The sequence below is a fragment of the Peromyscus californicus genome, unplaced genomic scaffold, assembly GCF_007827085.1.
Source record: "Peromyscus californicus insignis strain IS unplaced genomic scaffold, ASM782708v3 Scaffold_12__1_contigs__length_115047231, whole genome shotgun sequence".
In the NCBI taxonomy this organism is placed as follows: Eukaryota; Metazoa; Chordata; class Mammalia; order Rodentia; family Cricetidae; genus Peromyscus; species Peromyscus californicus.
In genome coordinates, this window is record NW_026294413.1 from 88,041,362 (window position 1) to 88,054,366 (window position 13,005).

The 13,005-nt window shown below is 42.7% G+C and overlaps 1 protein-coding gene across 2 annotated transcripts in view; it reads left to right on the forward strand.

Annotated features, from left to right (window-relative positions):
• Cacna2d3 (calcium voltage-gated channel auxiliary subunit alpha2delta 3) overlaps positions 1 to 13,005 on the forward strand; it is an 844,638-nt gene that overhangs the window by 389,514 nt on the left and 442,119 nt on the right. For both annotated transcript variants that reach the window (XM_052733778.1, XM_052733779.1), the window contains exons 6-8: positions 3,336 to 3,467; positions 7,526 to 7,586; positions 7,675 to 7,825. In XM_052733778.1, coding sequence (XP_052589738.1) covers positions 3,336 to 3,467; positions 7,526 to 7,586; positions 7,675 to 7,825 — 344 coding nt within the window. The remainder of the gene's footprint in view (positions 1 to 3,335; positions 3,468 to 7,525; positions 7,587 to 7,674; positions 7,826 to 13,005) is intronic.

Below are 13,005 nucleotides of genomic sequence, written 5' to 3' on the forward strand. Positions count from 1 at the left end.
AGTATGCCCTTGGAAAGTCAAATCTCCCTTTTCTTAAAGAATCATGACTTCAGAGAAAGATTTAGTGTACAAATAAATGGGATGGAGTGGCCTTCAGACCAGGGGGTTACCTTTGTATCTCAGACAGTGTTCATGGGTGGAAATCCTGGAATTCTAGGACCACCCACCTGGAAGGATGAGCATCCCTTTTCTATCCATAAAGGAGTCACAATTATACAACCGAACCAGTCCCAAGCAAGCATGGTCCAACTGAAAAGCACTGAGTTCTGCAACATGTTGAGACAATGAGCTAGTAAAGGAGATTTTTTTTTTTTTTTTTTTTGCTTCTGACTGTGGTAAGGTTTTATATGATTCTGATATAATTAAGTCCATTGATGGAGGTGAAAGCCATGGGTTTTATGGAGTCATTATTGTATTTGCATGTTTGTGGGCTCATATAAGTGGCTTTTACAGCCAGGAGTGAGTCACAATAATCGCTGTCAAGCTTGGGCAGGAATAATAAGTGACTTTGTTCTCCAGGATTGCAAGGACAAAGCCTTTCTCAAAAGTATTCTGTGGTATAAGGTTGAATCAGTCATGTTCACACTCCCAGGCTATGATGTGGTTGATTATAGTTATAGGAGTTACAACATGTACTTTGGAGATGAGAGCCAGAGTCCCAATGGCCTACGTGATCTGAAAGATTAGAGCAAGGTGGAGATGAGATAGTCAGGCAAGACCCAGGCCCACCAGCTCCCAGTTGCCGATTGTAGATCTGTCTAGGAAACATATTCAGGGTGGCCAACTGAGGAAGGACAGCTAGCTGTGGGTAGGCATGGAGGAGAGGTGGGGTGTTGTTCTAGTTTGAAAAAATACCTCGATAAAAATAATTTATAGGAGAGAGGGTTATTTCAGGTCACAATTCCATGTAATATTCCATCTTAGCAGGGAGGCCAAGGTGGCAGTCCTTGAGGCAGCCAGTCATTTCACAGTCACGAGCAGAGAGAGAAAAGGAAGTCATGCAAGCCTGTTTCTCAGCACACTTTCTCTACTGGGAAACAGTGTAGGATTCAAATCCAAGGGGTGGGTCCACCCACCATTGGCTGGGTCTTCCCATATCAATTCATTTAACCAAGACAATCCCCCACAGATATGCCCACATGCCAATCTGATCTAGCCAGTCCCACATTGAGACTCTTTCCAGGATATTCTAGTGTGTTGACATAGCAATTAAAAGTTAACATCTTATGTTCCATGGGCTAATAATCAGTTTCCTTGTCAGTGAAGTTCATTGTTGGGTGTATTTTCAGAATGATTTTTTTTCCATTTGTATACTAAGCAACCTAAGGCCGGGATGACAAAAATCTGTCCTTATCCCTCTCACCTGTAGAGTACCAGGAGTCCTTGGAATAAGCATACTGTGTGGGATTGCTATGACTCAGAATTCCACAGGAGACTCTGGAGAGATGTGGAATATTAGTTTAAGATGTATTATATTTGTTTAAGCTGTGAAATATTTGTTTAATGATGCAAAAATGTGTTGCATTCTTTTATGTTGCATTTGTTTAACTCTGTAAAGCCGTATTACTTAGCTTGTCTAATACACCTGATTGGTCTAATAAAGAGCTGAATGACCAGTAGCAAGGCAGGAGAGAGAAATAGGCAGGGCTGCCAGGCAGAGAGAATAAATAGGAGGAGAAATCTAGGCTTGAAGAAGAAGAGCTAGGAGTGAGAAAAGAAGGAGAGGAGGATGCCAGGGGCCAGCCACCCAGCCACCCAGCCACCCAACCACCCAGCCAGCCACAGAGTAAGAAGGAAAGAAAGATATATAAATTAAAGAAAGGTAAAAAACTAAGAGGAAAAAACGCAAAGAGAAACAGGATAATTTAAGTTAGAAAAGCTGGCTAGAAACAAGCCAAGCTAAGGCCGGGCATTCATAAATAAGAATACGTCTCCACATATTTATTTGGGAGCTGGGTGGCAGGCCCCCAAAGAGTAAAAGAAACCAACTACAGAGAGGGGTCTGAACTTTGGGTCAGTGGAATAGCTCTGTGGGTGCTTTCTACCATTAGCTGTTTCCTGAAGATGTGCTGAACTTTTCAAATGGGCCTCTACTGTGGGCCTTATTATCACTATTTTGCCTATAATGAAAGCACAGGCAAGAGGTTTGCCTATCAGTAGCTGATGCAGTTTGGGAAAAGGCCCCTCTTCTTGCCACAGTTCCAGTCTCTGTGCTGTCCAGTGCCCTATGAGTTCCTGCCTAGAGGACAGTTGTAGGGGACAGAAGAAAGTAAGCCCCATGTCTTCCATGGGCAGGGAACAGGAAGCAGCTCTCCTCCACTTTTCCTGGCCTGTATGTTCATCATGTTGCTATCCTTACCTCTTCACACCAGGGCTAAATAGTAATTCCTTTTTGAACTGATTGTGGCTGAGCAGTGCCTCGTTCTGAAACATTGTCTTTAGGAGTAAAGAGAAATAAGGAAAAGGTAGACAGTCCACAAATCACCATTGATAATCTACCTTCTTTAGCCAGTAGGTGAAAATTTCTTTATTTCTCTTTCTTTTTCTTTGCTCTCATCTTTTAAATATGTGAAGAAAACATGAAGTATTACTTTGGACTTTTAAGGTGAGGAAAAGAGATCTGTTAATGGAACTATAGGATGGAAAAGTAATAGTCTTTTTTAGAAAGAGTCTCACTATGGAGCTCAGGCTGTTTGGGTTCAAACCCAAGCTGGCCTTGAACCTGCGACCTTCTTGCTTCTGCCTCCTGTGTTCCATGGGTGCCACAGTGCCCAGATCAGGTTCCTGAAAAACAACTTTGTTTTATCCATCAATTGTCTACCAACCCACCTGTCAATCCCTCTGTCCATCGGTTTGTCATTCCAGTTTTTCGTCCAGCCACGTGAATATCCATAGGACAAAGGATGAATGGCAAGAGGTGGCTTCTTTCCTTCCAGGGCTCACACTCCACTTAGCAGAAGGAGAGAGTTTGTGATGTATTCCAAACTGGAGTAGGACCATGTTGGCTGCGGTGATTACAGCAAGAGAAAACACATTCTTCTGTGTTTTCTGATGCTAAGTGTACCTCTCTGCTCTTTGAAGAGCCATGTTCACTGTCAAATTAAATATTACTAATACAAGGATATGCAGTTTGAGTAAGGTGGCACCATGGAGGCTCTTGGGTGGCTCAGAGAGCTGTATAGGGACACCATCTCAAGTGTCTAGACTCTCTGGGTCTCAGCATTTCAGAATCTGCACTGATGGCCACCTGCGTGAGTGGGTCAGGAAGTGTGGAACCTGTGATCTCGTTCCCTCTGCTTCCTAATGTGGCTCTATTTTTTTTTTTTAATTTTCAGATCCTGCAATTGTCAATGGCGTTTACTGGTCTGAATCCCTAAACAAAGTCTTTGTAGATAACTTTGACCGGGACCCATCTCTCATCTGGCAATACTTTGGAAGTGCAAAGGGATTTTTCAGGCAGTACCCAGGTGAGTGTGCCTAAATTGACTGCCATGGCTTCGGTGAGTGATGCTCTAATTCCCTTCAGATTCCTGCTTAATAGTTTTTGTCCCTTCCCTTAGAAGAAAGTGAAAGATTGGATCCTGTTGTCAGGGTGAAGAATAGGAGCAAAAAGGAGATGCCTGTGTGTATGTACACACACACACACACACACACACACACACACACACACACACACACACACACACATTGCATTGATAACAGAAACTGTGTGTGGCTTCAGCATCTTTCTCAGTAAATTAATTCATAGAGCAACCAATCAAAGCAAAGAACTGGGCTGTGAGATGTACCACATTTAGTCTTCCCAGACAAGAGCTTGGTTTCTGATTATGACGTCCACTGTTGTTGCTGTTAAGATCATTGATGTCAGGGTTAATAGAGCAAGTTGACTATATGAGGCTAAATCATGGCTAAAAGGTGTAAGAAATATAGAATGTGCACTTGGGCTCCCCAACTCCAGAGGTGGCTTACCTTGGTGTTAGAGGTCGAAAGAGTCAAAACATGGCAGCAGATGGTGACACCCCTCTAGAGAGGCCCCCAACAACTCCCCAGGTCAGTATGTTCCCATCATTTGTCTGTCATGCCTATGGAACAGGTGTTCCTTCGGAGGCTTTCCTGGGCTTCTGCTTTGCAGTCGGGTTTTAATTCTAGCTTGGCTTAAATTTTAATTAAAAAGGGAAGTTTTAATTTTGCTTACAAGTTGTGAAAACAGGACTTGAGGCTGCAATTGTTCCAGAGCATCACAGCTGTAGGAATTAACAAGCTCAACCTAAAAGAAAGGAGAAACACACACACACACACACACACACACACACACACACACACACACACACACTGCACAGTCTTGGAGCAATTAAGTGGAGGCTTTTATGTTTTCATTAAGTAAGACTAGGCACCTGATGTCTTTCAATATTGCTGCACAGACACCATCAGCCTCTGCCTCGAGGAGCTTTTTGCCTTGCACACAGCATCTGTGGCCTGAGACTTGCCTGCTGGGGGCATCTGCCTCACCAGATTATTCAATGGTTCCCAAGGGCCCTGTTCAGCAGGGTACACATGCTGCCTCGTGGAGCTCACAGCCATTTAAGCAATAAGCATCCTATTACAGATAATGTTATAATAAACAGTGGACCATTAAAATTTCAATGTCACCAAATTGCAGTCTGCCTTGATGTGCTCAACAGAGCAACTTTGGTGTGCATTGTGAAGGCTGTAACATGGCGGGCAAGCAAACCCGCCTAGTAGCCAACTGGATAGCTGGCTATTTGACCGTGTGGCATTGAAAGGAGGGTGGGAAAGATAAGTAGAAGCCACAAATCATCAGGTGTCTCCACCAACAAGAAGTCCTTAAAGTATAGTTTAAGGGCCTTGGAAAACAAAGGGAGTCCCCATAAAGGGCTCATGTAATCAGGAGATTTATTAAGAGATGAAACTTCTGTTAGTCAAATTGGTTTAGTCAAAATGCTTGCAGTTCTTTTGTGATATTCTTGGCAGGATTTTGACTCCATAGAATGCCTGTATCTTTTCTGCATTAGTTAATACATGGCTACAGTCTACTGAAGATATTTAGTTGCCCTGAATGATGTCATATAGCCACTTGGCTCTGGAATTGGTTCCAGACAGAGCTCATCTCTTGCCTCCTGCTCATACAATAAAGGGAAGCATGATGTGGGTATTTTTACTTGGATATTTTTCATCTTAGGATGCTTCTGTCCATTTTCACCATATTGTAAAACACCAATTGTTACCAATGTATCTGACCTTAGACCTTCATTCTCACAAGTGTATCCAGAGTCCTAGGTTTATTACAAGCCTGGAATGAGGACTTTCTGGAAATTAGGTAGCAGAGGTCAAGTTCCCCAGTTTGACCTTGAGAAGCTCTCTTTTGAGAAAAACACCTTTATCAGAAATTGGGGTTGCAAGTGACAGAGACCCCATGAAACCAAGCTCCAGCAACTTGAAGTTGCATGTGCTGTTTTAGAGAACTGGTGGGTTCCAGCACTTGGCAATATCCCGTTTCTCTGTCATGTGATCACCTTAAAATGAGGAACTTTGTCTTCTACCTTGCAGGATTTTTCACTGAGGATCTCGGTGGGGTGTAGGGAGCATGTGCTTCAATAGTTTGGATAAAAGCTCCCTGAACTGTGTATGTCTAGAATACAAGACTACTAAGCCACCTCTCAGGTAGTGTTTAGTTACAGCACCCTTGGTAGAGTAATGCAGCATCTCAAGTTTAGTACATCTTTTACGTATTAATGACCCCCCAGGCATCTATCTGCCCTGGCACTGGGGGTACCTGTAATTTCTTTCTGAGTGTCTGTGTGCTGTCCCTCCACTGAGACCCCCTTGGGTGACTCTAGTTTGTATCAAGTTGATCTGCACAAGGTCATCCTTTTCTGTATCTGCTTTTGTGTTGGTATTGTATTCCTTGCTAGTTTTCCAGCAGACTAATCTGATAGGGACGTTTAGAAAAACACCACTGTCATCAGTTCCTGTGGGGATGCGGAGAGTTGCACCCCCAGTCCTTTCTGAGAAGTTTTGGGAGAGCATACAGCAGTAAGGATGTGATAGGCAGAAGACTGACAGAGCCGTAGAGTGATGGTGGATGACCCACAGTGTCTATGGATATGCATAGGCACTAACAACACACACGATGAATGTAAGAAACATCCACTAAACCCCTTGACTGGGTTGGTGCATTTATACACTAAAAAAAAAAAAAGAGGATCATGATCTTCCACAAAACAGTGTGCTGGATAAGTTTAGAATAAATCACATTATGACCCCTTATTGTGCCCTTTAAAGTAGGCCCCAGTGCAGGTACCAGGAGGGCAGAACACAGTGTCACTGTGGGACACACAGTACCATCTTCAGGCTATCTGTGTAGTAGTTTGGAGACATTCTCTTATCCTGGCCAGTTATTACCATGGTATGATTAAGAATGTTGGCCATGGTGAGTTGAAAAAGAAAAAGAAGCAGTCAATGCTACACTCCAAATCAGGAATTTCAGCCATGAAAATAACTTTTCTGCCTTTTTTTTTCCTTCAAAATCTGTTTGAAGTCCTCTAGCCCTGAGCAGCACTGCTGGCCAAGAATGATGACATCTTAACTTGTTTTAAAGCAGTAATTCTTTTATTTTTAAATGAATGAGAATGAATACACTTATTTATTACATGTGTTTGTGAATGTGGGTCTGTGCATACATGAACACATGTCACAGTTAAGTCAGAGGACAGCTTGAGTCAGGTGCTTCTTTCCTGCTATTGTGTGGGTTTGGGGAATTAAACTCACATTGTCAAGCTTTGGAGGAAATACCTTTACCTGCTGAGCCATCTTATTGGCCCTGAAACAAAATCTCATTCTTAAAATAATCAGATTTACAAGGAGAATGCCACCCTTGGTTGTATCTTTGCTGGTTTTCAAACCATGAGTCTAAGGATGCTTGATCAAATTCACAGATGGGAAAAATTGCTTTGGCTTCAAGGCCTGGATTCAAACTTTAGTTTGCAGAATAATTAGGGTCGTTTTGTTTAAGGTGGAAAGGCATGCCAAATGTCTGAGTTTTAAGACAGGGGCAGGGAGGAAACAACTGTGATGTGGGACCATGTCAGAACCCATGCTGTAGACATGACCTCACTGGGGTCTGGGATGTGGCCAGACACTGCCTAGAGACCTTTAAATGATGCCAGCAGCCTCAGCACCTTGCTGGGCTGTGAACAATGGTCTTGGCTGTCTTTATCCGATGCTGTGAAGGGAGCTAGAGTCACATCCTCTCTCCATGGACAGCATCGTGCTGAGGCTGTCTCCATTCACCTCAGCTTTCTGAAGGAGGAAGGGCTAAGGCCCTGTTTGCTGCAGGGCTCCCACCTGAGGGCCTTGCAGAGCTGGGTGTGTAGCCAATGAGGAGCTCCTGGGCTGTGATTATTTTCACCCTCTCTATTTGGTCAGCAAAGCAGAGCAGCCTTGAAGTACTACAAATAACCATTTGAAGTCTCCGGGTTTCTCATAACCCCCGTTTTTCTTCTAGGGATTAAATGGGAACCAGATGAGAATGGCGTCATTGCCTTTGACTGCAGGAACAGAAAATGGTAGGCAGCGCTTAAACCTCTTAGTCAATTTTGAGAGAAAATTTAGAGAGGCCACAATTCATGTTTACTTAATTTTCCCTCCACTTAGGTATATCCAGGCAGCAACTTCTCCAAAAGATGTTGTCATTTTAGTGGATGTCAGTGGCAGCATGAAAGGACTTCGCCTGACCATCGCCAAGCAAACAGTCTCCTCGATTCTGGACACTCTAGGCGACGATGACTTCTTCAACATCATCACAGTGAGTGTGCCTGCTTTGGGCTTTCTTTTCACTTTGGGTCATTTGCATTGTTGCTGTTGGGTGTCCAGGGTCTGGGGACTAGAGGATGAAGGTTGGTTATGCCCACATGCAATTCACTGAGTTGGGGCCAGTAGAGGGTCTTCCAGAGACTGAGAATGCTGTGGAATTCATTGTTTCTTTGAGGTTAGCAAATGACCTCTCCAGCCTTTTGGGGGATGTTGGGGAAGAGATGTAGCAAAGATGTCCCATGGGCTGCCAGAACTTCTCACATGATAATGAACTTTAAGCCAGGTCAACCCCATGTCCACGATGGTAACAGCAGGAAGATAAGATACTGAAAGATGAGGAATAGTCTGCTCTTCATAAATACAGTGTCTTCCCTCCTCAGCAACCCAGAAGGTAGGGTCGGGCTTTGGTGTATTCTCCAAGAGCTGAGATTAAAGTTTCAGTGAGATATTCGGGGTCCCGAGACTGGCAGGTGGAAACCAGAGAGCAAGCCATGGCTGGGCAGTGACACAGACATGCAAGAGAGATAGATGTATTTTGCTGGGCAGCGGTGGTGCATGCCTTTAATCCCAGCACTTGGGAGGCAGAGCCAGGAGGATCTCTGTGAGTTCGGGGCCAGCCTGATCTATAGAGTGAGATCTAGGACAGGCACCAAAACTACATAGAGAAACCTTGTCTTGAAAAACCAAAAGAAAAAGAAAAAAAAACAGAGATGTATTCCATTGCAGTTTGTAATTCTTTTTTGTTCTCCACCATTCTTTGACATGATTATCATCACATCCCTTCTGTTTCACAAACCTTGCTCTCTTTTCAGAGATTGTACTCACAGTGAAATTTCTCCCACCCTGTAGTGCTCAACTGGGCACTTGGATGTGGTGCACAGGTGTGTTTTGCCATATTTATCTGTTTGGGACATCCTATGTTCCATGTAGTAGGTAACAGTGGAGGTAGTGTGGCAAGAAACACAGAGCTTGGCCATTGGAGTTTGGACAGTGCTCTGGTAGTGATGCAGCTCTGTTGTGTGTGCCTTCCCATACCTTTGGACAGGGTGTGTTGTCATGGAGTCCTATGTTAAGGCAGCTGTCTGCAGAAACAAGTCACCAACTTGTGTTCTCTAGGTCAAGGGCAATTGTTTAAGTGGCTAGGGTGTTGCTTCGGTTCTCTTCCGACGTGTTTCTGACAAGACCTCCAGACTAAAAGGCCTAACCACAAAGCAAAGGAACTGACTTGAAAGCCACAGATTTAAAAAAGCTATTGAGATGTGCCAGCAAGATGGTTCAGAGAGTAAAGGTGCTTGCCAAACCGTGAGTCAATTCCCAGGACTCATAAACTAACAGCACAACATCACTTTTTCTTTCCCACAGCACGTGTATATGTATGTTCATACTCATGCACACACACATGCATCTGCCAAATAAGTAAGTCTAATAAAAATTTTAAAACTCTTGAAGAGCAATTGGAAAAGAAAAAACCCATTACTTTACTGGAGTGCAGAGGTTGTTTACAGCGTACACCCAGTCCCTTGGACAATGTCTGACAAACAGTAGGAGTTTAAATATCTAGGGGCTGAATAAAAGTAGCTACTGTCTATAGAAGTGGTTCTCCACCTGTGGGGGCTCAACTTCTTTGGGAGTCCAATGGTCCTTTCACAGGGGTCGCCTAAGACCATCAGAAAACAGATATTTACATTAGGATTCATAACAGTAGCAAAGTTACAGTTATGAAGTAGCAACAAAATAATTTTATAGTTGGGGGTCACCACAACATGAAGAACTGTATTAAAGGGGCACAGCATTAGGAAGGCTGAGAACCGCTAGTCTCTAAGAGTACCCACTGTGTGACGTCCACACCCATAGATCCTCAGTAGCTCATTATGTTGAACTTTCACCTCAGTCTTGTGCCCATGGCATGAAGGCAGAGGCATGGAGCAGTGTAAGTCACTGTCTCAAACTGGCAGACAGAAGGCGGCACACAGTGAAGCCTCCATAAGGTCTGACTTGCCATGTTCTAGCTCCCTTCTGCAGAAGTGGAGAGGATGCAACTAGTCCCCTAGGCCATCTTACCATGAAGACATTGCATTCAGGGCCTACCCATTTGCAAGGAGTCTTTCACATCAGGGGTACATTGGCTTTCTAATTAGGATTTCCCCTAGCTGCTAACCTCCACGTGACTATGTAAATGTGGTCAGATGCTCACATATCCTGGAGCAGTTATAGATAAGTAGCAGCAAATTCGAGACTATCTTTCCTATTAATCTTTAATTATGTCTCACAGAAGTATCAGGAATTCACAGAAGAAGGGGAGCTAACTAATTACATCCTACATCCTTTATCTGTCAAGAGTTTATTGTTCAGTTAATACAACCAATCATGTGAAATAATCTATGTAAGTTCATTAAGATATACAGCGTCAACACAATAATGAGGAGAGGGTGATTAAGATAATTAAAAGAGACAGCCAGCTATTATGGAATAGTTGGGGGAAATATTTTTCTTTACCTTAAATCATCCCTTTATAGAATGAAATCCATTGGCAGTTACATTAACTGTCACCTTGCATCTGTCCATTAGTTTTAAGCATGAATTAAGACTATCTGCAGAGTTATTGTGATGACTAGGAACTCTGAATATTTTTACTTGAACCCTTATGATAGAATTGTGATCTCCATTCCACTAATGTATAAGTGAATGGATCAGATATAGTAGTGAATTCACATTGGAAGACAATGGATTAACTCTTTCTGTGGTGATTGCTTTTGAATGAATAAAACCGGTAAGTCTTCTTGAACAATTCAGATTTTTTCATTCTTCTTCCATTTGACACAATTATTTCAACTTTTTCTACATATACCTCCACATACTTAAAAATTATATTACATTTTAGTATGTGTGTATCTTTGGCTGTCAGAGGACCACCATCAGGAGTCTGTTCTCTCCTTCTAGCATGTGGGTCCTGGGGACTGAACTCAGATCTTAGGCTTAGCAGCAAGTGGTTTTACCCACTGTGCCATCCTGCTGACCCAAGCCCACATCATTTTTCTAAAATAGGATCATATTCTACAGAATACCTAGTAATTTGTCTCTATTATCTTATTTTAATTAAATGTATTTGTCACATAGAGCTGGCATCAGATGTTTACCCAAGCCTCTTTGTTGGCTATAGATTTATGTTCCTATTGTGCCTTGAGGCTCTCTCATCTATTTGAGTATTCCAGTGGATAAGCTTGCCATGATCTGGAACACACTGAAGATAATGAGTGCATGTTTATGAGGTTGGGTGTGTGTCCGATTGAATAATATCTACACATGAACTTGCTATACCAGAAAGTACTGCATTAGTCTTACCACAGTATCCACCAAATAGGGTGTAAGTTTGCCATGCTTACTGATGGTTGAAGAGCCCCAGCTGTGGTCCATTCAGAGGTGACTAGCTGACACTTGCATTTCCTTGAGTTATGTCTCCTGCTACTCAGTGCATCACATGAGTTTTGCTTTACTGACTCTTATTTTCCTGCAGCATTTCCTCCTGCCCCACCTTGCACGTGTGTCTTCATAATATGGTGTGGGTTTTTTCTAAGTCTGTTCAAAATGGTTACTTGCTTGAGGGCCTCCCAAGAACTAGCAGCTGCAGGGCCATACATGAGGGTGTTTGCACCTCTACGCAGAATGCTCTGCGTGCCTGAGTGGGTTGTTCTTGCAGAATCCCACTGCCCGAGAGGACTTTCCCTTGGCAGCCTTTGCTGTGTGGCCAGGCTTCTTTTACTTGCCAGGTAGATGTTTGAGGAGGCATCTTAAAGAAAAAGTCAAGAATACACTCCTCATTTTCAGTGCTGGAAGTCTTCATGCACTGTAGGGTTTTGTTTAGGCAAATCTAATTTATTATCATGGCCTTTGATTTTCAGTGTCATAATGCAGGAAGGCAGGGTGATGTTTAAATAGTAGGAAAGATGTTTCATGGCCATTTGAATCCTCTTTACATTTCATTAAATTCATTGTCAAGTGTGTCTTTGTATTATATGGAAGATCTCATGATCTGAGTCTTTCCAGAGAATGAACATGAATGGATAAATAAACCTTGTTTTATCTTTGATGGGCAGGATATTGAAAAATCTATCTAGAGCTAATGAATCAACTGATGAAATGTATAAAGAACAGGTGAAATAGAAGGGTTTTGTGCAGTTGGAGTTAAAGTTTGAGGTTACATTATGACAGGAAAAGAGCATATTTTTTCTTATTCACATTGAAGTCTTCCTTCAAGCCATGCATTAAATGAACAGTATTATCATAAAAATGAGGATGCTAATTCCATCTGCTACTGGAAGCTGAGAAATGATTTTACAAAAGAAGCCTAGGTCAGGCGTTAAGCGAACACTACATTAACTGGGCCAATTTTGTGAAATCAATTTAAAGGCCTCCTGCAGGCCAGGTTTGTGTAAAACAGTATGGAGGAGAGAATCATTTGCTAGTTCATCCTAGAAAATTCTGATAGTCTGTTTTTTTTTTTTTTTTTTTTTTCGAGACAGGGTTTCTCTGTGTAGCTTTGCGCCTTTCCTGGAACTCGCTTTGGAGACCAGGCTGGCCTCGAACTCACAGAGATCCGCCTGGCTCTGCCTCCCGAGTGCTGGGATTAAAGGCATGCGCCACCACTGCCCGGCCTGATAGTCTGTTTTTAATTCACAGTTGTTGTGGTTGTTGTTGTTTTTCTGAGAACTGACTCTCCAGCACTCTCCCTGCTGTGGCTTTGCTTTATAAAGCAATCACAACCACACTGAGGCATGGCTTAGTGTTTGCTCTCCTTGCTCATTGGGGCTGCACTGCTAATTACAGCCAGTTGTGTGTCTAAATTCAGAAGATACTTTTGTAAGCTAAAAGATCCTGGGACACCTTGTCTTGGTGAAAATATTGTGGGTTCCTCTGCTTCATTCCATATTTCCTCCATTTTCATCCTAAGGGTCATTTCATTAAAAACATAGCAGCACCAGAACTGTTAACGTATTTAATTGAGTCTCCTTTGCATCGGCTTCCTAAAATGGAGCAATGGGGCTTCTTCCATTGCTTCCATGAGCAAGCCAGAATTTTAATATTATGGGCTGTTGGTCAAACTCCAGATTCTTTAGGACATACTTATTCCTTTATTGTTTGCTTATCAATCTGTTGTTTTGAAAAGGGTAAAGA